This window comes from Manacus vitellinus, unplaced genomic scaffold, assembly GCF_001715985.3.
Source record: "Manacus vitellinus isolate BGI_N305 unplaced genomic scaffold, ASM171598v3 scaffold_48_pilon, whole genome shotgun sequence".
NCBI lineage: Eukaryota > Metazoa > Chordata > Aves > Passeriformes > Pipridae > Manacus > Manacus vitellinus.
This window is the reverse complement of record NW_021940593.1, coordinates 5,870,442-5,892,017: the sequence shown is the minus strand read 5'-3', so window position 1 is coordinate 5,892,017 and position 21,576 is coordinate 5,870,442. Positions and strand designations below refer to the sequence as shown.

General features: G+C 52.2%; 1 protein-coding gene across 4 annotated transcripts in view; it reads right to left on the bottom strand.

The window, feature by feature from the left end:
• Positions 1 to 3,401: 3,401 nt before the first annotated feature.
• The window catches only part of ASCC1 (activating signal cointegrator 1 complex subunit 1), a 33,661-nt gene continuing 15,486 nt past the window's right edge, over positions 3,402 to 21,576 (bottom strand). For 2 of the 4 annotated variants that reach the window (XM_018079951.2, XM_018079950.2), the window contains exons 8-10: positions 20,019 to 20,140; positions 18,277 to 18,356; positions 3,402 to 4,102 (exon numbers count right to left, since the gene is read on the bottom strand). In XM_018079951.2, the coding sequence (XP_017935440.1) occupies positions 3,986 to 4,102; positions 18,277 to 18,356; positions 20,019 to 20,140 (319 nt within the window). In that variant the 3' untranslated portion in view covers positions 3,402 to 3,985. Of the gene's footprint in view, positions 4,103 to 10,582; positions 11,443 to 18,276; positions 18,357 to 20,018; positions 20,141 to 21,576 lie in introns of those variants that run through there. The other 2 variants (XM_018079952.1, XM_018079953.2) reach the window with 2 other exon arrangements.

Here is a 21,576-nt window from a genome sequence, read left to right as displayed (position 1 = left end):
CACGTCCCCTTGACGGGGAACACAGGTGGGGGTTGAAAAACGAGCCCAGCTAAACCCCCCCGATTGCCCCATTAAAATAAACGCCGTTGATGGCTGCTCAGCAAAGGCTGCCGTAACACCCAAGCGTGACAGGATTGCGGCGGCCAGGATGTGTGTCAGGTGTGCCCGCGGCTCCTCCGCAGTGCAGTCATCCTTATCCTCATCCTTCATCTCATACCTCATCCTCTATCTCATCCTCATCCTTATTTCCTCATCCTCAAATCCTCGCTGCCTCGCGGCCCCCCATCCCCAGGGATCACCACCCGCGGACGGACCCTACAGGCCGGCCCGGCTGCGGCACCGACAGGCGGCGCTGTGGGGACACCCGCTCGGGCCTGGTGGGAGCGGCCCCGGGAGGATGCCCGTGCCCTGACCCGGGCTGAGCTGTCACCGAGGGGCTGAGGCCACGGCGCAGCCCCCTCGTGCTGCCCGCAAAGGGCAGGCGGGGCCTGCCTGCACCTCGGTGTGGGGCACAGGGAGAAGCTGCAGGGGACAGCACCCCCCGCTCCCCGGAAAGAGTCTCTTTGGCATCAAGCCCTGGCCACGGTGGCCTTGGCATCAGCCAAGCAGCTCTAGCTATGGGCACGAAGGCGTCGGCGCTGCCGGAGCCGGGAGGCATCCCCCTGGCACCGGGGCCGTGGAGCATCCCCTTTCGTGGTACGGGGCCGGCAGTCGCCCGACGGACCGCGGCGGGGGCCGCGTGACAGCGCCCCGGCATCCCACGGCCGCCCACGGAGGGGCGAGGCCGGGGGGCCGGCCTGGGCCGGGAAAGGGTCGCGCTGCGGCAGGCCGCAAGGCGTGGGCACGGGTGGTGCGGGGAGGGGGCTCCCGGCTGCCGGGGCGTGCGCGTTCTCGTCCCCCCACCGCCTCCCGCTCTGCGCGGGCAGCGCGACTCACGTCTCGGAAGCGGTTTCAGTGCTTAGATTCTGCGCCCGTACTGGGAGATGGAGGAGAGCCCACTGCCGTCCTTCCATGTAAATTGCCGGGCTCTTTTCCCCGCCGCGGCTGGAGACCGGGGCGGTGGACTGGGGCCGGCGCGGGCCCGGGCTGCCGGCGGCGGAACGGCGGGGCAGGAGAAGGGCCAAGCAGCGGTCCAAGCAGGGCGACCGGCAGGTTCCTCCGCCGCAGCCCCGCAATGCTTTTAGACCGCAGCGCCGGGGGAGGAGACGGGGCGCAGGTGTCGGAGGCGGTGCGGTCGCGCAACTTGGAAGGCGCCGGCCCGGCGAGGTGCGGGCCGCGGGGGGCGCACGGGCGCACCGGCGGGAGGGCGGGGCGGGGCCTCCGCGCGAAGCTCCGCTCGCACCTTGCGCGCGGCACCGCGGCGGGGGAGCGCCGCCCCGTCACTCGGCACGTTGACACGCGCTCCGCTCCCCGACCCCCCGCATCCCCTCAGGCCTGCCCCGTCATCGTCCGCGTCGCTGCTCCTTACCCAGGTCCCCGTCCCGCGGTCCCCCGCCCGTGCATCCCGCGTCCCCTGCCACACCCCCTGCCCGAAGTCCTCGTCCCGCACCCCTCATCCCGCATCGCTGGTCCCTGCGGCGTGCCCGTCCCATAACCCCCACGCTGCGTCCCCTGCCTCACCCTCCACCCCACGTGCCCCATCCTGCATCCCTTGTCAAATCCCCTTCCCGCACCCCTCATCACGATTCCCAGTACCTGCCGTGTCCTCATCCTGCATCCCCCATCCTGCATTCTGCCACACCCCTGTCCTGCATCCTGCATCCCCCCTCCCTGTCACATCTCCATCCTGTATCCCTGGTCCCTACCTAGTCTCCATCCCACATCCTGCATCCCCTGCCACACCCCCGTCCTGCTCTGCTCATCCCACATCCCTGGTCCCTGCCATGTTCCCCTCCTGCATCCCTACCACGTCTCCATTCTGCATCCTCCATCCTGCATCCTTCATCCTGCATCTCTGGTCCTTGCCATGTCCCCATCCCACATCCCCCATCCCTTCCACATCTCCATCCTGTATTCCTCATCCTGCTTTCCCAGTCCTTACTGCATCCCTATCCCACACCCAGCTATGTGCCCGTCCTTTATCCTCTATCCCTGCCATGTCCTCACCTCGTGTCCCCCATCCTCCAACCCCTTTCCCTGTGATCCCCATCCCTCGGCCATCCCAGCATGGCATTTTGGGGCTCTGGGGAAGACTCCCATCCCTATCCCAAGGTTTTGCTTTTGGATTTTCCCCCCTCTCAGCAGGAGCAAAGCAGGGTAGGCAACAAGTGACAATTCACACCAGCTGCAGCTCCTTCACAGCTGCAGCTGGGGGTGTCCCAGCACACATCCAGCTTTTCTTCCTGACAGGACCCTCAGGATGGAGGGAAACCTTAATGTCCTCCAAGGGGATCTGGTGAGGTGTCAATTTTTAAGCGCACACACATTTTGCTGGAATAATTGTCACTAAAACATGTTTACACAAGCGGGAAGAGGAGGAATATGCTCCAGTTGGCCTTTCTGTATTGAAAATCCATGTTTGCCTCAACTTCTTTGTAAGTTGTTAAAATCCAACCAGGCAGAAGCTTCCCAAGGTGCATCCCCCTTTTCCCGGTGGCTGTGAGAGCAGATCCCAGGTCTGCTCCAATGAGATTTTCCAAGCACCTCTTCAGGCTGGCAGGAAGATGACAGCAACCAGTGTGAAGTGCCCTCAGCACCTCCCTGCACTGGGCTGGGAGTGCTGGTGCTGAGGGAATGTCTGGGAAGGCAGCTTTTGGAGAGCACAGAGGTGCTCAGCTCCAAGGAAAAGGAGATAAAAAGCCCGATGGCTGTAATTGGGTGCAACCAAGGGCACCCCACAAAAGCACAGATGATTTGATTTCCTGGTAGGCAGGCTGGAAAGGACACAGACAGCTTGGTCTTGGAAACACAAACAGCAATGGCTTGGGGGGAAAAAGGAAAGCCATCCCAAATCCCAACCACCTCCCAGCGCTGGTTGTGCACGGCCACACAGCCGGCTTGCTCTGGAGGGAGGAAATGGGATGAAGTCCTCTAAAAAATGACCACTGGTACAGGTGGGTGCTGCTGGAGCAGCCCTACCCCTGGCTGAGACGCTCTCCACCTCGATGGCAGTGTGATTCCACACTTGTGGAAGCAACCAGGAATGGGCAACAGCACCTGTTTTGTTACAAAACACTCAAACAGCAGCACCTTCCATTTTTCAAAGGGTTCATCCCCGGGCGAGTTGAAAGCCTGTGTCGCTATTTTTACCAAACGTGGAGATTCACAGGAAAAGAAAAGTCGTCTTGAGATGTCTGAAGGATTCACAATGGAATCAAAGAGCCTGGTGCTGCTTTTAATGGAGAAACCACCCACAAGGCGTATGTTTTTTGACACGCTCCGAAACGGTCACTGGAAAGAGCTTTTACCATCAATGCTTTTTTATTGTCATAGTTTAATTACAGAAACAACCCATGCAACAGGAGATAAACACTTTGCTTTTGAAGGGAACTAATTTATTTTGGAGATCTACATCACACAGGCATCACGCTGCTGGAGATCCAAGCAACTCCTGACCTCAATATCGTTAGATCGTGCTCTGGGAAGCTCTCCTGGATTTTAAATACTTATTTGAAGAACAAACTTCCTCCTTTTGAAATAAAGCCACGTTTAAATGCCGGCGATGCCCTGAGAGCCACAGAGTTCTAGTTGTTTTCTTGGAAAACAAACAGGCAACAGACATCAAACAGGCAACTTTGTGACATTTTGGTTAGGAACGGGGAAAGGAGGAGGAAGGACCCAGGCAACTCCCAAAGGGAGGGTGGGCAGCACAGTTAGGAAAAGCTGCAGGGAAATGCCATGGCTCCCGTGCTTTTGAGGAGTCATGAGGCACCTCTGCTTGGAGTTCCCAGGTTCCCATCCAACACTGTTGTCCCCTAAAAACGTTCCAGCAAGGAATCGTGTGCCTCTGAGTGCAGGGAGGACCCGCCCCAGCCGAGGTGCCACTTCAGGAGAAGGACAGCTGCCCAGACGTGGCGTAGTAGCCAGAGGTGTCCGAGGAGAACCTCTGGGAAAGGCGCACCGAGTCCAGCTGCACCTCTCCGAAGTAGAAGTTCTCAAAGAGCTGAAAGAGCAGAACAACCATGTGAGAGGCACCCAGAAAAACGGAGCCTCCAGCTGGCCCAGGCTCTCCCGCAGGAGCTGGCCCTGCCAAAAGCCTCTACTCAAAGATTTGTTTAGCCGCTAATGAAACTATTCTTTACATTATTTTTCCCCCTAAAGACTGTGCTTTAATTCTTTTTGTCTTGCTCTTTTTATCAGCAGCTGCTGAAGCTCTCCCCCACTCTGCTGACTGTCACTGAGGGAGCTTGGGGAGGCCGTTCCCCGCCCCAGAGCCGCCACCCCCGGGTGGCTCTCGAGGTCGCAGGCTCTGCAGGAGCAAGGATTGAGGCCAGGAGGTTTTCACCAATCCAGGCCACAGGACGTAGGACTTAACAGTCACAGCTCAGTCCTAATTCAAACGAGCAGGCTGGAGGCACAAGGCTCCTCATCCCAGCACTGACCCCGCTTTGTTCAACAAATCCGTCTTTGTTCGCAAAGACTTGAGTGCAAATTAAGGAAAGCAAGCCAACTCCAGCACCCGGGGGCGTGTCCCTGCCCATTAATCCAATCTATGAAGCAGACCAAAAAAAATGACATCAGAATTTCTTACACCAAATTATTGCTGGAAAGGCATCGTGTCCAAGTGCAAAGTGCTCCTCCCGCTCCATTAAGATGCAGGAAATTGCTCTACCTGGAAACATCGGCTCTGCCTCAGGAAAAGCTTCTCAGTGGAGATGCTAATTTTGAAACTCTGCTTAACCGGAGCACTGTGAGTCACCAAGGGCCTGAGCAGTCACATCTCCCCACCTTGGAGATCTCCAGAGTGTCCATTCCATCTGTCTCCTATTGAGTGTTCTATCTGTCCCTGCAGGTGTGGGCTCAGACAGTCCCACAGCCCTTCCTGCCATTACAGAAGGCACTAAGGAAAGCCAACACTTTAATCCTCCTGGAGCCAAGGGTGCATCAATTCCTCCATACAGGGAATGACTGAAATCCCAAATACCTACTTAGCATCTGAAAGGCTGCACTTCACCTCCTCCAAAGAGGCATTTGGCTCTGCCTGGCACTGATTTGGGCACAACTGCTCTTTTGTTGGTTCTCCCAAGGGTATTCTATTTTTCAAATACCCTTTTTTTTTTCCACAAGGAGACCAGCTAGATTTCTTTCAGGACAATTCCTGGGTTTGCTGCCACTCCTCCACATAGCAAAAGTGCCTTAGGGAAAGCGATTCCCTGCCCATCTTGGGGACAGAGCAAGAGACCCCATGGCAGCAGCCTGGCTTCAAGGAACACTGTCTGTGGTGGCTCCAGGGGGTCACTGCCCTAGGGGAGAGCACCCTGCTGAAAAGGAGTTGTGCTAAGGAAGCACCTCAAAGAGGGAGAGGAGGAAAAGGGAGAAATGACTACAGCCACACAAATTTCCATTTTATACAATTAAAGATTTATACAATTAAAGATTAATTATGTTCCCAAAAGCCTGCGTCGCTCATGTTGGAGGACTCAGGATAAAATGTCTCATTAATAAGAGATGGCAGTAAAAAGGGGTTGGTCACCTTTCTCTTTTTGTTTTGGCTGACCTCAGAAGGAAGGATGACTTTCTGCTCTCCAGAGCTCACTGCAGGTTGGAAAAGGCCACTTCCAGTGCCTAAAAGGGGAACTCTGGGACAAGGGCATGGTTGTGACAGGACAAGGGGAAATAGCTTCACACAGACAGAGGGTGATTTAGAGTATATGTAAGGAAGAAACTCTACTTTGGGAGGGTGGGGAGGCCCTGACACAGGTTGCCCAGAGAAGCTGTGGCACTGATGCCACATCCAGTCTGTCCTTAAACACCTCCAGGGACAGTGACTCCACCCCCTCCCTGGGCAGCCCATCCCAATGTCTGATCACTCTCTCTGTAAAAAATTTCCTAATATCCAGCCTAAACCTCCCCTGGCAGAGCTTAAGACCGAGCCCTCTCGTCCTGCTGCTGGTTGCCTGGTTGCCCACAGCCCCTCTTGCCTCACACACCGCCTCTGACTCATGAGAGCAGAAGGAAGATCAGGAAGCCCCAGAAGACACTGCCCAGGTCAAGGGCCCTCCATTTGTGCTCTGCCAGAAGTGCAGCAGAGGAGCCTTTGTACCAAAGCACTCTGTAATTCCCTTGGCTTTTATGAGACTCACCACCTCCCGCGTGTCCAAGCATCTGTGTGTTTCCCAGGGAGAATGCTGCTGGAACTATTGATTTTTGGTAATGTGGCTGTACTTTCTGAGAGTAAACATGCTACAAGATTTAGAGGACAAGCACAGACTTTTTTTTTTTACTGTTGTTCTTGTTTCAGGCTGGCTTCTCACGGATGCTCCCGTGCTCCCTGAGGCTTCCCACCACAGAAGCCACCAGGCATGGAGATCACTGTACATCTGAGACCTGCCTGGGGCAGAGGGGAGGGAGGGCCCTTAACGTCATCCTCCAAGGCCCCTGAAACACCAGGAATTGGCTTCCTGTCACAAAAGCATCCTGTGCTCAGGTCCCTGGGGATTTTAGAAGGCCAAGCCTCTACTTTTGACTTTCACTTCTACTTATCTTGGGGAGAAGCCAAGCAGAGCCGAGAAAGATATTTATAACTCCCCCCTCTCCCCAGCCACCACGGAAACGCTCCGGTTTCGGAGGAGGCCTGTGGCACAGCTGATGGAATGCCTCCTGGAAAAGCATTTTATGGCAGTTTTAATTCTGCACCAGCAAAGAAGGTACCTGGAGGTTGTTGCACTTCAGAAGCAAAGGCTGATAACCCTAAGACTGCCCAACTCCCTTTCCTGTCCCTTCCCACGGTTGCCAAGGACCCACCTTTCCCTGAAAAGGCTGCAGGGAGCATGAGCAGGTGTGGATCAGAAGCAGGCAGGAGGGAGGCAGAGAGGAGGAGGAGAAACACCATGGCAGTCACCAAAAGCTGTGTCATTTGGCTGGAGTGGGACACAAGGCTCAGCAAAAGCACAGTAATTCCACAAATCCAAACACGCCAAAGGATTTACGTCCTCGATGCCCAAAGAATAAATAAGAGGTTGGGATTTTTTTCTTTAAGTATTACAAATGAGAATGAACCTGATGGAGGTAAAGGTCAGCTTACAAAATCAACACCACGCATGCTGCACGAGCTACTAACTCCCATCAAGGGAATAGCACTTAGAGGACTAAGTGCCCTCTGTCTCCCTGCTGCCTTCCCAAATCGAATTAGAATGGAATAAGGAAAGAGCATTGTTAACTTTTAACCCCAGACCCAGCACCTCCAAGAAAACAGCCAGGGATGTGCCCTGCCTTTCAGACCACAGCCAAAGGCTCAGGAACAGCTCAGCGAGGATGCCTGGAAGGACACAGGGTCTCCCCTGGGGACAGAGCCGGTGCCTGCAGAGTGGCACAGCACCCTCCTGGCAGCAGCATCCCCGGATCTGCAGGGGATGGCAGAGGCTACAGCCACACTGCCCTTCCTGAAAGCCATGAGTCCCTAAGAGAGGGAGAGAACTGGTCGATGGATAACCCATATTTCACAGGTCAGCCTGCAAACTACCACAAGCAATAGCTCCTCCCTCTCCCTCTCCCTCTCCCTCTCCCTCTCCCTCTCCCTCTCCCTCTCCTTCTCCCTCTCCCTTCCAGGGGGCCAGATCCAAGGACACCACGTGCAGGTAATGATGAAAGGCAGGCAGCCCCGCAGTAGCTCCCAGAAAGCAAGTTTTCCTCCACTTCTTCCCCAAAGTCATTTATCCTGAGCCAGGAAAAGCCAGCAGCACACCTGTAATTTCTAATACCCCAATTTCTCCCATTTAAGACAATTCCATTCAGATGCTGAAAACTCTTCTCCCTCTGAGATCCGTTCCCCTCGATTACCCACAAATTACACAGCAGGGCTCCCTTGGGGTGAGACAATCATTTTCTGAAGGAAGACAAGAGGCTGAAGACTTGTTTTGGGAGAGATGGAATCACACATCAAACCGCTCGCTCCTTGCAAACCTGAGCCAAAACTGCTTGTACAAACTTCAGCCCCCAAACCACAACAACTTCTCATCAAAGGCAGAGCAACAAATCAAAACCAGGATGACTCTTTTCCGCATTTTTCCCCCCCTTTTAAGCCTGTAAAGTAGGTTTTGCTGAAGCAATGAAGACACAAAAGCGAAGGAGAAGGACTCCTCAATGAAGCAGTTAAAACAGGCACCTAAATGATGTCCTGTTCCCAAGAGTGAGTGTTTGTCAAGTTGCCCTCCTGGGGGGGCTTGCTTCCCACAGACAACCCTCCGGGAATGAGACAGCACCTCTGTGTTCCAACCTGGAAACAACAGTAATAAATCATGGTGCTAAACCACGTAAGGACAGCGGCAACACGTTTCAGCTCCTGTTATGAAGAGCAGAGATGCCAACACAAACCAGGGCTTTAAAATCACCTGTCACGGGCTCAACAAGCATGAGAAATATTAATGGATTCAGCTGGAGAAGCACTGGGCAACAGGAGGACAAAAGTCCAGGGAAGGGAAGGGAGGCAGAGGTATTTAAAACTTCCTTCACGTAATCTCTGGCTCGCACTCATGCAGCCTGGCCTGGATTTTGCTGCGACCATCAGGATTATTGATCAGTCTTTAAAGCCTTATGTCGTTTACAGTATTCAGCCAAAAAAAAAGACCCATCCTGAATTCATAAAAAGTCCAAGCAGCTCTGCCGAGAGCATCGGTGCTCAGAAACGCCGAGGGAGCAACGACTTGTTGTTAATTGCCTTGCAATCAAAAATTCCCACCAAAGAGCAGCATTACCACGGGATAAAATGGATCTAAGCACACACACACACACACACACACCCCCACCCCTTCCCGGCCTGTGGGGAGCTCTGCTGTGAACTCCAGCGCAGGAAGCAGTGCCTTAGGGCTGGGCTATTATAGCTCAACAGCACAGAAGTGTCCCCGGTGGGCCGGCGCTGTGGGCGAGCAGAGCCGTGTAATGTCATTAGGCTGTGACCAATCCGCCTCACAAACCCGGCTGCTCTCGCCAGGGAGCTCAGGGGGGTCCTGTTTTCCGTATCTGGAACAAACACAGAAATAAGAACTTCTGAGAGGCAGGAAGGAAGAGGCTGACAGCTCCGGGAGCCCACGGCTGTGGATGAGCTCACTGTCACTGCTGCTGCACAGACCATGCTGAGGATGGAATGCCAGCAATCCCTGCTCCTCTGCTTCGCCCGGGTTGAAGGCGTTTAATCACCCAAAGATCCCATCCAGGAAGGCATGGGAACGTGCCGGGTGCCACCGGGCTCTGCCTCCACGGGAGAACACGTGCAGGAGATGACTTCTGACAGCCAAGCCAGCGCTGGGAACGGGGGTCCAGCAGCACACAGAGAGCTCCAACCAGGAGATTAAAGTGGAGCTTCGGAGCAGCCGCAGCCTTCAGAGCTTCATCTGCTCTGCACTCAGTGACAGCACTCCCCAGCTCACCCGCCGGCAGCCGCTATCCCAGCGTGTCCCCATCCATGAAGGAGCGGCTCGGGAAGCCAGGAGGGATGGGAGGCTGCTTTCCGTGGGAAATCAGCATGCTACGGTGCTGTTGTCCCCTTCGGGGAAGGGAAGGAACAAACAAAATCCCAGGCACCCGCTGACAAGCACGGAGAAAAATTAAGCGGCGCTTCTGAAGAGGTGCCTCAACACGGAGCAACAAATCACATTTGTTTGCAGACTCTCCCACCCTCCCCTGGGTATTTTTCCATCTCATAAAGGATGATACATTTGAATTAATGCTTGTAATACGTCCACAGCTTGGGATGGAAAACACTGGAGAAGAGCAGAGAACAGTTGCCCTTCCAAATCATCTGGCGAAAGCACAACTGCGGTTCCCATGCCAGATACAGCAGGAAGGCGCTGACTCCTTGGCAAACTGCTGGGTTACAGAGCTGATACCAGCACCAGGCAAAAAGGATTGACAGAGGAAATGGCAAAGAACCACGGATGGATTAAAAATCTTAAAAAATTAAATCTTGAAATGTGCAAGTAACACTCGGAAACACTGATGGACTCTGAGAGAGCGCACTGAACTCCAGCAACTGTATCCCTTAGAGCTCTTCTGATCAACCTGCTTTGCTGCACAAACCACAGCCTCCAGTCCTCTGCTTTTTGGATCCCACCTACCTGTTTAATGTGCCTCACTCCCCCACAGACCTGCCAGGCCCTCTGCAGAAGGCTGTTACCTCCACAGCTGCCACAGTTCCCAGGCTGCAGCACGTGCTGGCAGAGCTCCTTCTTCCTCACTCCAAAAAATGCACCAAGCCCCCTTCCATTTGTGACCCAAACTCCCCCAAAACTACAACAGACAAATCCCAAACCAAAGCCCCTGGTGGCCCCCAGAAGACAAGACACAACCAGGCACCAAGTCAGGATCTGGGGAGTTTGTTCAATGAACACATTCTTTTTCCTTCTATTTTTGACTTTCAAAATGTGTTTTCTGAAACAACTTGGTGCCAAAAAAAGAAATACCTGATTCCTGTATTATTCACCCTGGACACCACTCCACCACTGATTATCTATCAGAGGTTTAATTGTGCTTGGGAGCTCGCCAGGAATAATGCACGAGGAGCGTAGGAAAGGCAGGTAGGCAGGCACTCATCCAGCGAGGCGGCTCTTCCCGGCATTCCCAGCCTCCTCTCCAAATTAGCAACTGCTTCCTTTTCGGGGCTTTTTTTGAAGGACCGCTGGCTGGGGATCCAACACTTTCCAGTCCTGCCCAGGTGTCACAGGATGAAGATGTGCGGAGTCCCAGGGATGGAAGGGAGGGTTAGGAAGGACAGGGAAGGACAGATGTCACCGGGGCCATCGCCAGGAGCACCAGCCACAGAGCTGCAGATTGTTCTGTTCTGCAAGTGTGCAGCTGGCTCTGGAGTGTCTCTCCATCCCCAATATAGCATCCAGTCCTTCCACATGGATAATGTGAGGAACAGCCCTTCCCCTCTCCTTTTCCTTCAGCCTCTGGCAGGTTTAAAAGGCAGCAGCAGAGGCCCTTTCACCTCATGTCCTTTGGGAAGAATAAAGCTTGCAGACTTCAGGAGGGACAGAATCCTGGTCATAAAAGTCCCACCTCCCAAGTCAGGAGTATCTCCTCTGTGACACTGGAAAATCCCTTGGGAAGCAATAACAATATAACCATCGCTCTCCGGAAAAGTACCGCCAAAGTAAGAAGATGCAGCACACACGGAGTTCAGGGAGAAAGATCCAAGGCATGTGATGGGAGGCTTCTTTTTCATATTTTTATTTTCCTGAGCCAAAGTAAATGCCACATAAATGCCAAGAAGCTCTTGGTGCGTTCACAGATGCCGTCTCCTGGGTGTTCTGCATGCATTCCACGCAGGAATCATAAAGTGACAAGCTGAAGAAAGGACCAGCAAAGGTCATCAGCTCCACTGTCCTCTCCTTCCCCTAGGGAGGAGGAGCTCCTTGGTGGCAGAACTTGGACTAATATCTCTGCTCCCCCAAAACAACCAGGATCCCCATTTCCCAGCTCCTCTAGAGCTGTACTTCATTATCCTTCCCTTTCCAAGGATTTTCCTGCTCTCTTGCTGCAACTTAAGCGCATTATTTATCACTCTACCATCAAAGCATGGAGGACAAAGTATCCACTACTGGATACTAGTGGATACACTACTTGAACCTTCACATGCTGCCCTCCTTCCCTTTATTAACTCAAAACAACTCTAAGTCTTTCCAGCCCCAGCTTGTAGGCATTTTCTACCCCTCCAATTATCTTATTGTTTCCCCCTGGGCTCTTTGCACCCACCCACGGTACCCAGAACTGGGTGAACCCTTCAGCCAAGCGTAGTCAGAGGTTTACTCTGCAGACATTTGCCTCTTTCTTTTATTTCCAGAGACCCCCTCCTAACCCAAACCCTGGCCCACGGGGTTGTATCGGGCACTTCCCCACCCTACACCGGTGCCACCGCTCCCTCCTCCACCCGCCCTTGTTTGCAGCAGCCTGTTTGTTTCCACCTGATTTCTCCAGACCATTTGGAGCTCCGCTCCCTCCTGCTAACACAACATTCCTGCCTCTGCCCAGCTGGGTTTCACCTGCAGACCGAAGAGGAGCACATTTCATGCTGCCCATAACACCCTTCTGCCCCCACGGGTGGGAAGGGTACGAGGTTTTTGGCTCTGTGAACATGGAAGCGGCCGATCCTTCCCTGGCTGCTGCCCTGTGAAACCTCAGCTCCTCATAAAACTGGAGCAAAGCCACCTCAGCTGCCAGAGGGTGATGCAGCAGTGGGGAGGGTGACATTCAGCAATAGTCTAAATTAATCTGTCAGGCTGGATTTTTTTGCAGATAGAATTGTCTGGGGCCAGGTGCAGGTCTTTGTTCAGCTGAGATCCTGTCCCTCCAGGGTCCCCTGCCTCCTTCACAAGCCAAATCCAGTAGTGCTCCTGCCACTGCCACACTGCAAAACCTTTGCTTTAGCTCAGGGTTTTGGGTCCGTTCCCCCCTGCCACAAATCCATGAAAATTCATGCGCTTGAGGAAATCAGACCCTAGTTGCTATGGTGAAAGGCATTCTGCAAACTAAGAAACAAATACAAGTGGGACATTTGGAGGTTACCAGATTTTTGCACATCTTTCAGACAAGAATAAAAAACCCTTCCAGCATGTTAAAGGCTCCAATAATTTCCCAGACCCTGCTATGCTTCAAACATGAGGGATTTATGGTACGACTTAAGGAAATTAATAATCAAGCACTGCATTTCTCCAAAGAAGCCTCATTCCCGTGGCTCCTATTATAGCAAATGCAGCAACAGTTTTTAAGAGCTGGGTTTTGGCTTTGCTGAAGAGATGCCAGGAGGCTTGAGATGCATCCGGGAACACTACGACAAGGAGCTCCCATCAATGTGACCTACTGGCTCCACTCACTGAACCACCAGGAGGAGGAGTCTGGCTACAGAGCCAGTAATTCAACTTGGACAGACCTGGAAAATTATCCAGCAGAAGGGTCATGGCACCTTTGGGACGAACTGCCTACTTTTGCTAATCAGTGGGTTGGGTTTTTTGCACATTTAATGTGTTGGGTCCCTGCCTTCTATTAAGACGCTGCTGTAATTCAACCCCTGCCAGCTCCACGGAGAAAAATTGTCCTCCTAAGATCAAAGAGGTGATGCTGCCTCGGCTGGATGGTGGCAGAACAGGGATCTCAGGGAAATGAGGAGGCAGGATGCCCACTGGGTGGGAGGCAGAGGCACCCACAGCACTGCTGAAAGGGCTCAGCCCCTGGGCTGGGTGGGACTGCAGCAGTGCAGGGGCAAGAGAATTCAGAAATCTTATAGCCCTCTCAACAAATCCTCCTTCTTCCAGCACTCACAGTCCCTGCTAAAATTAGTCAGAGAGGTGCTGAGCACCTCTGAAAGGAAAACAAAGAGGCTTCTCCCCCTCTTGGTAAGGTCATCCAACAGATCCCTGTCACACAGACCTAGCACAAACCTTCTGTACCTCCTGCACTGCGTTCTCCTCAGCAGCTCAGCTTCCCCTCAACACCTCCAGTGCTGCCTCCAAGGCCCAAACATTCCAACAAAGACGTTTTTCCTCTATTGTCTAGTCTGATTTTTCAAATGCCACATCAAATTCCTGTTTCATCGAATGCAAATAACAAGAATATGCCTTTTTTCCCCCCTGAAGAATATAATTCATAGGAAAGCGTTTTCACAGCAACCCCAATTTAATCTCCTTCTTTTTCCCCATGATCATACAAATGATCTCCAATCTCATCTGCTCAACTGTCACATCCTGCCATCCCACTGTTGCTCTAATTGCACACTGCTGAGCCCCCTCGATCGCTCCGGTATCTCTCCATAATGGCAGGGTCACACCTGAAGGCAGGAATTCTCCCCTCTGCAAAGCGGCATCGCAGCCTTTCATTTGTGCTTTTGATTCTTCTCTAAAACCCAGGTGAGGAAAAGCACTGGCTTATTTGAGACAACGATGTCTCTTATATGAGACAACAATGTTGCACCACAATCTCTTATTCAGTCTCTTCTCACCCCAGTGGATTTTTTGTTTGGTATTTTTAACTGTAAACTTTCCAAACAGCCACCTCCCGTTAAGTGTTTGTTCCAGTTGCCAGTCCTACTTCAGATCTACACCTTCACCACCTCACTGAGGATAACAAGATGTTCTTACTCTTTCCAAACACCAGGCAGTCTTGATCCTCACTTAATGCCGGTTCTTTGGCCCTTTGATTTCACCTCATCTAAAAAGTACATCAAGAAAAGGCTCAGCCTCCTTAAATCCACAAACAAAAGTTACACAAAAGGCCTGGGTCCCAGTGGCTGCAGAACATGAGACACACTCCCCAACCGCAAGTGGAGTTGGCTCTAAACGGGGGCACGTGTTTATTTGTTTAGTGCTTGATGGTCTTGGGGTATTTTGAGGGCCATGATTTTTCTTTTTCATCGTATCTCTCTATATGGCACTGCATCAAATGTCTTAAACTGAACTGCTGCATGCCACTGCTCTTACCCAGCAGGACAGGCACAGTAACAGAGAACAGTACCAAATTCCTTTGCTACGTCAGCTCTCCAGTATATCAGCCAGTAAATGCACTTTCCTCCGCTCTAAGTGAAAGCAGATACAGTCCCATAATTTAATACCCTAATGCAGCCCTAAAAAGAAAAGGAGCCTCATCAAATTATGCCTTGTCTGACCTAGAAGCCCTCCCAGAGCCCCACTGCTGGAGCAGGGCATGGCAGCATGTGTCACTGCCTCAGCTGATCCAGTTCCCAGTCTTCCATCCCAGCCTAAAGTCTCCCCTAATGCCCTAAGACATCAGATGTGCAGCTTTCTGCTGCTGTACCTCAGTAGCTGTTCCCTCAATATTTAATCTTGTAAGCTGCTAATGCACAGATCTGTGCTAAGCGGCAGGCTTCAGCTTTTTCTCTACTCAAAAATTTGCTTCCTTCTTGTCTGAACGTGGCAAAGGCCATTCTTTCACTCCTCAGACCTCAGCTCGAGCCAAAAATCGTTCCATTTTAAACCAGTGAAAGCCCAGGTGGTTTTCTTCCTCCTGCAAGCCTTCCTTTCCCTCAAATGCATCACAGAAATTTTTGGCCGGGCGGTCCCTTCACGTTTCTGTTTGTTTTTATTTATTCACTGCAGCCCTAGTTTTTTTTCCACCGAGTGAAACAAATAAAAGCCCGGAGGCAGCGCAGCCCTGTCTCCGGAGATGCCGCAGCTGCCCGGCCGCCTCCGTGCCAGCGCCGTGCCAGCTGCCACGCAGGGCACGCGGCCACCGCCGGGCACACGGGAGCAGGCAGGGCAGGGGGGCTGCCAAACCAGCACCTCTCCCGGGCCTGGCCCTGCCCTCGCCCTGGGGAAGGAGCTGCCCATGTCTCTCAGCCCTGAATCGCTGCCTCCTCCCTCCGCTCTCCAAGAGATGAGACACTTTGCTCCCGACCGGAGCACGACTCCGGTACGTGACTGGGATGTTCAAAGCCACTAGCCAGCCCAGAAGGAATGCATACCGCTTCGTGGGAAGGGGTCCACGAAGCATCTCCAGCTTTTCGGGACTAGACTAGGCAAGCACAATGCCAAAGCTTTGTGAGACACAAATCTGTTGGGTCACACAATCCCTTGGGCTCTCAGCTCCACCTATGCCAGGAAGCCTTTTTCACGGATATTCTTCAAGACAGAAGTAATTTAAACTCCCCAAAGCAACTCATCCTACAGAATCTATTTTCTGAGCAGTGTGGGAAGGTACCGGCCTGCACAGCCATTTATTAGCACAAATAGGAGTGTGTGTTTAACTCTGTGGAACGGGTAGAACAAAGGATTATTAAATAAAATTCCGATTAGTTCAGCTGAAAGCAAAATACCAGCTGGAGCCTGGGGTAACGCAGGCATGGTATCAGCAAACATGTGCTGCCAGTGCATCTGCACACACACATCCCCCAGCTCTGACCACGGGGAGCCTCCTCAGCCTGGAGCAGCAGAGTCACGGCGTCTCCGTCGAGATCCGTGCTCCCATAGCTCAGGTCCTGCCCTCTGCTCGGCAAAGCCTTTGGCTGCACAATGGGAACGAGAGGAATGAAACCTGAGTTTCCCCACTTCATGCCCTCCTGCCAGTAGCCACGCTTTGTTAGCGTTCCAAGTGGGAACACGGCCACTCGGCACGGCTGTGGCAGAGTCCCACCACCTGGAATCACACGTGGCTCTCCCTCCCACCACCCTGCCTAACTGCAGCCATATTCATTAACAGCCCGTCGTTTAGATCCGAGTGCAGAAGTTAATGAAGCCACTTTGTGAGAGGGCAGCCTCCCCGAGCACAAGATAAATAATGGATATAAAAGCGGGCTGGGAGGGAAGCGGCGCATCCTTGCAAGGTCACGCTGGAATGCATCAGTGGCTCACTGAGGCTTGGGCTCCTCCGGTACGAAGCCTGGAGCTATTTATGACTCATGTAATTAATTAATGCCAACGGGCGTTCTGCTGCAGGCACGTGGGAGACCAAAGGGAAATAGGAAGCGAGCAGGTTAGGAAATGTGGTGGAGGTGGGAGAGGAGGATGACATTTCTTGCGGCAAGACAGGCTTTGAAGTAATTACCAACAGTCCAAACAGCCAGCAGCTCCTTTGGCTACGTCAGTACAAAATCAATTAGGAGCTTTAAAAATGCATTGGCTCGTATTGCCGAGAGCATCAAGAATAAGGAGCGGCCTCGGAGGGAGGGCAGTTGCATTTCTGAGCACCACAAGATCATCCTCCCCCCCCGCCCCGATCCTCAGACCCCACAGACGGTGTGACCGGCAGAGGGAGCATCGTTAATGCCTTCCCGATCACAAATGCTTTGGAAGGAGGAGCACTGAGGGAGACCCCCAGTTTGATCTGATGTTTCTGTAAAGCCTGAGGACAAGTTTAACAGAAGCAAGAGAAAGCAGTGAAGGTGTACGCCGTGCAAGCCGAGTCCCTGCAGGCACTCAGGGCTCCTGACACACCTCCACTTCCCGGGGCCGGCTCTCCCACACCGGGAGCTAAACCAAAACTTGCAGATCACGTTAGGAAGGGGACCGTGTCTGTGGCTTTCCTGCTCCAGCTCGCAATACTGCAGTCTCACACTGCACACTCAACGTGTGGCGACGCTGAGTCATGACACCGCGCTCGCACAGACCGCTTGAGGACAATGAGAGCTTAACCTAATTTTGTCCCTTTGTTTGTCCTCTGCACAGAGGAGATCAATCACTTCCACTCCCTGCCTTCACAGCCCCCTGCATCCACTGCCTAATACATTATTAAATGTATTTAATTCAGAGTCCTCTGGGAGGACTCTGAAGTCTTTCTGGGCTGTCCAGCTCCCACCCAGGCTGAATCCTCTCTCATGTTTCTTTGTTGCCAGAATATCTCCTAAACGTTCCCACATGTATCCATGCATTGTCCTGGCTCCCTCTTATCAGAGCTGCCTGCAACAAAATCCTCTCACACAATGAGGATTGCAAATTTGCTTACAACCCAGTGCTGTTTGCCATTTCTGCTCTTCTGTGCATCTCTTTTCTCTCTGGACACTTGTAGGGGTCAAGCAACCACAGCCCCACTCTGCCACAGCCATCTGGATGAGCAGCAGAGGCTGCCTGCATCCCAATCCTGGCTGGCAAAGCCTGGGAGGCTGCAGGATGCTCCCCTTCAAGCCTTACCCACCTCCACAATGCAGGATCATGTTTTCCATGCTCTGATCACTACCAAAGCCCTCAGATCCTGGCTGGTGGGACTCCCTACTGCTACCTGCTATTTTTCTGGAGCAAACCCATGCAAATCAATAGCAGAGATTAAAAACAAGAAGAAAAGAATAAGTGAAATGAGAGTCGGGTTTAGTTTCATAAATATATATGAGTAGAACAAGAGCAACAAAGTGCTTCTTTCTGGTGGGTTGGGAATCAACAAGAGCCTGAGTCTCCAGGGTAAAACAGGAATGAAGTAAATGACAACATGAACACCCACTTAGCATTCGTGCTACATATTCCTGCTCTGAGCCTCAGCAGCTTCAGGAATGCTTCTGTTAAATACTGTAATGCTCCCAATTAGGAGAGATCTGGATTGTTTATTTTCTAAACAGACTTCCCCCCCCCCTCACAGGAGATCCCATAAGCCTAAGACAAAAGCAGTCTTGAAGAGGTGTTTCAACCTCTTTTGGCTATACAGTATCCACAGCTGGGCCCATTTCCCTAATTGTTTCATACTGACCTTGAGGATATTTCGGCCATTAAATGACTCCCGCTCCTTGAAAGATGATTTACCAGTCATTGTGTTGTTTCGCTCTTCAGCTGGAGACAGAAAAGCCACCACCAGAATGAGCTTCAGATGGGAGAACTCTGTGTGCTGTACTTCACCCCCCACTCTGTCCCTCCCCAAAGTCAGCTGCCAGCTAATAGACCTTGTTCTCAGTGCAAAAAACCCACTTTCCCTTTTGAAGGGAATAAGGCAGGAAAGGAAATAGGCAGCCTCTATTGGGATCACCTGTGTCACCTGGAGGAAAGACCCTAAATCAGAGCTACGGGCTGATGGCTCAGTGCAACACACCTGTTTCTCTCTGGCTGATTTTAATGCCACATCCAGCCATGCCAGGGTAAAAGCATCACCTGGAACAGCACCAAATCCCAGGCTGAGTGTGCCAGCACAATGCCAGGGGTGATCCGGATCTGGACAGCACCGACACAAACCTCTGCCGCCCGCTCCGGGGAGCACATCCATGTGCTGTGGGTGCTTCTGCTGGGGTGGGCACACAGCCACACAGACATTCAGGACAGCAACCTGGGCCTACAGCGACTGCCAAATGCCTATGTCTGAGATCCATTTCCCCAGAGCATGTCTGGATTTTTATATAATCCCTCAGTACATGATCTGTTCTTTCCACAGGACCTCTGCCTCACTCGGTGAATATATTCAATATTCCTTTTTCATCTCCAGCATTAACTATGAAGTCCCCCTCACATCCAGCCTGCTATTCAAATGCTGTATGGAATATAAAGCAATTTCCATGGCTGCCTGCAGAATGCTCTCCCCATAGTGTCTGAATGCCTCACATGCCTCATGGGGTTGTGCAGAACAGAGAGTCAGAATGCCAGGCATAGCTGCCCATGTGCCTCCCATCACAGAGAGCCACACCAACACTCTGAGCTCACGTTTTTGGGTCTCGATTTGAGACAGAAAATTGTGCTTATCTGACTTCAGGACCAGGCAGATGCAAAACCTGCCCAGAAAACCATGACACAAATCACCTGCTCTTATCACTCTTCACGCAGAGACTCAGAGAGGCAGCAACTAGAGAATCCCCAACACAACCCACTGGGCTGCACGGGGGTCACCGTGGCAGAGCACACACATGTTTGTGCGTGGAGAACCAGGCTGTAACACACTGCCCCTCCCCAGACACGATGCTTTTGAGGCTGCTTTATAAAGTAACGTGATAAGAACAGACTGCCAGAGCAGACAATCTCTTGGCAGAGCCGGCAGACGCCATACACTCAAGAATAGCTCACATTCAGCCTCACAGCCGTCTGCATCTCATTTAAGGAGAAACACGCTGGAATCACGCCCCTAAACCAACGGGCAATCTTTAACTTGACCAAAGAGGATTATGTTTTCATCTTGTTTAAAGGTCAGCACAGCACACGGAGTTGTCACCCAATTTCAATTTAACACTGGGGCACAGAGAGCCCAAGACTTCAGATGGTACTTGAATGTTCCTCCCTGGCCCAGATCCTGCGAGTGCTCCTGGGCGACAGGGTTTTTGAACCTGTGACTCTGCTGATGGCTTTTTTAATTTTCTCCTTGGTTTTATCTCCTGACATCCCCCCACAGCCCTGCAGGTATTCTTGAGATTAAGAAAAATCACACCATTGAAAAAGCAAACAACAAAAGCATTTGCTGAGCAGCAGGACTCCTTTAAATGCACTTATCAGTAAGGATGAAGGGTCTGTACGTACTTGGATCTTTCCTGAAGAGAGTGTTCATGACTGTAGCGTGCAGCTTCACCCTGTCCCATTCTTTGAGCATCAGGCCAGAGGCCACAAACCGCTCCACCAGCTGATCAGCGATCACCTGCAATCTGGGAGGACAAAAAGAGAAAGAACAGAGCCACGTAAACTAAGGAGAAACCCCTGCATCACCAGCCTTTGGCTTTTCAGCCGGGAGGGCAGCAAGTGAGAAATGAAGTCTCTGCACGCACACAGGAAAGGGAGCTGGTCCCTGATGGAAAGTGAGCAGAGACATCAAGATTCAGTTCCAATGCAAAAAGTTCTGGCTGTCTCGCAAAGCTTCCTCCGTGATCGCTTCTGCTGCAGATATTCCAGGAAGAAGGGCAGATTTAGCACAGCAGAGAGCTCGTTCACAGTGACAGATGTTACTGGGAGCTGAAGGATGCATCTCTCTCCTGCCAGGAAACACAATGTGACTCTCCCTGCAAACGCTACAATCTGCAGACCCACAGGGGCTTAGGCACCTTGTGTCCCAGAGGATCTGCTCAGGGACTGCTGGAGCCTGGACCTTCTGTGCCCCAAATAAGCAAACCAGTCACTGGACTTAATTTCTGGGAGAGCCCAGAACGTGGTGACAGAGGGCACGAACCCGGACAGCACATCCTGGTGAACACTCCAGCTTTGGAGCTACTGAGCAAGCAGAACCAAAAGACTTATTCCCACCTTTGTGTCTGCCTTGCTCAGGGATGACAGTGGCCGTGGCTGCTGGGATCTGTGGGCAGACCTGTCCTGGGATAGGCGGCAGGAGCAGGAGCAGAGCAACACATATCCTGTGCCTAAAGAGCTGAAGGAAATTCCAGGCTGCTGCCATCCCCAAAAGATTTCCACAGTGCCTGAGCCTTACCAAAAGCAGCGAGGATGTGACAGAGCAAGAGCTTCCCATCCCCAAAAACAAGGCCAGAGGGTACTAAGCCCATGCAGAAGGATCTGGGCCTCTCTCAGCACGTCCCAGGGATTAGAGAGCTTTCTGCTCCGTGAGGTCCCACCACTTTGGTGCCTCAGCTGCAGCAGAGCATGGCTGCTCTGAGGCTGGTCCCCAGAGCCCGGGGCTGCCACGCTCCAGGTGCCAGCTCCTACCCCACCACTGGCTTTGGACTGCCCCTCACGGGCTACAAGCCCCCATGTGACTATTCCAAGACTCTCAAACTACCAATTGTCATGGCTTTCTACATTTCCTGGCTTTACTTCAGTGATTTTTAAAATTAGCAATGACAAAGATTAAATGAATATCATTACAGACAATACTAAAACAAATTAACAGAGAATAGCTCAAGTGAAAATGGTGCTTTATTACGTTATAAAGTTAATCAAGGAAATAAAACAAATTAGAATGAATTATAATGGAAATTATTTGCCATGTGGGAGGCATCAGAGCATGATCCCTCTTTCAGTCTGAGCCATTATATGTGCAGAAGGGCTTGCCAACCCCTAATTCTGTCTGCAGTTACGCAAGCTAAGTCAGGATAAATCAAATCTCCTGCTTTACAGCTTAAGCTGATCAAGATGA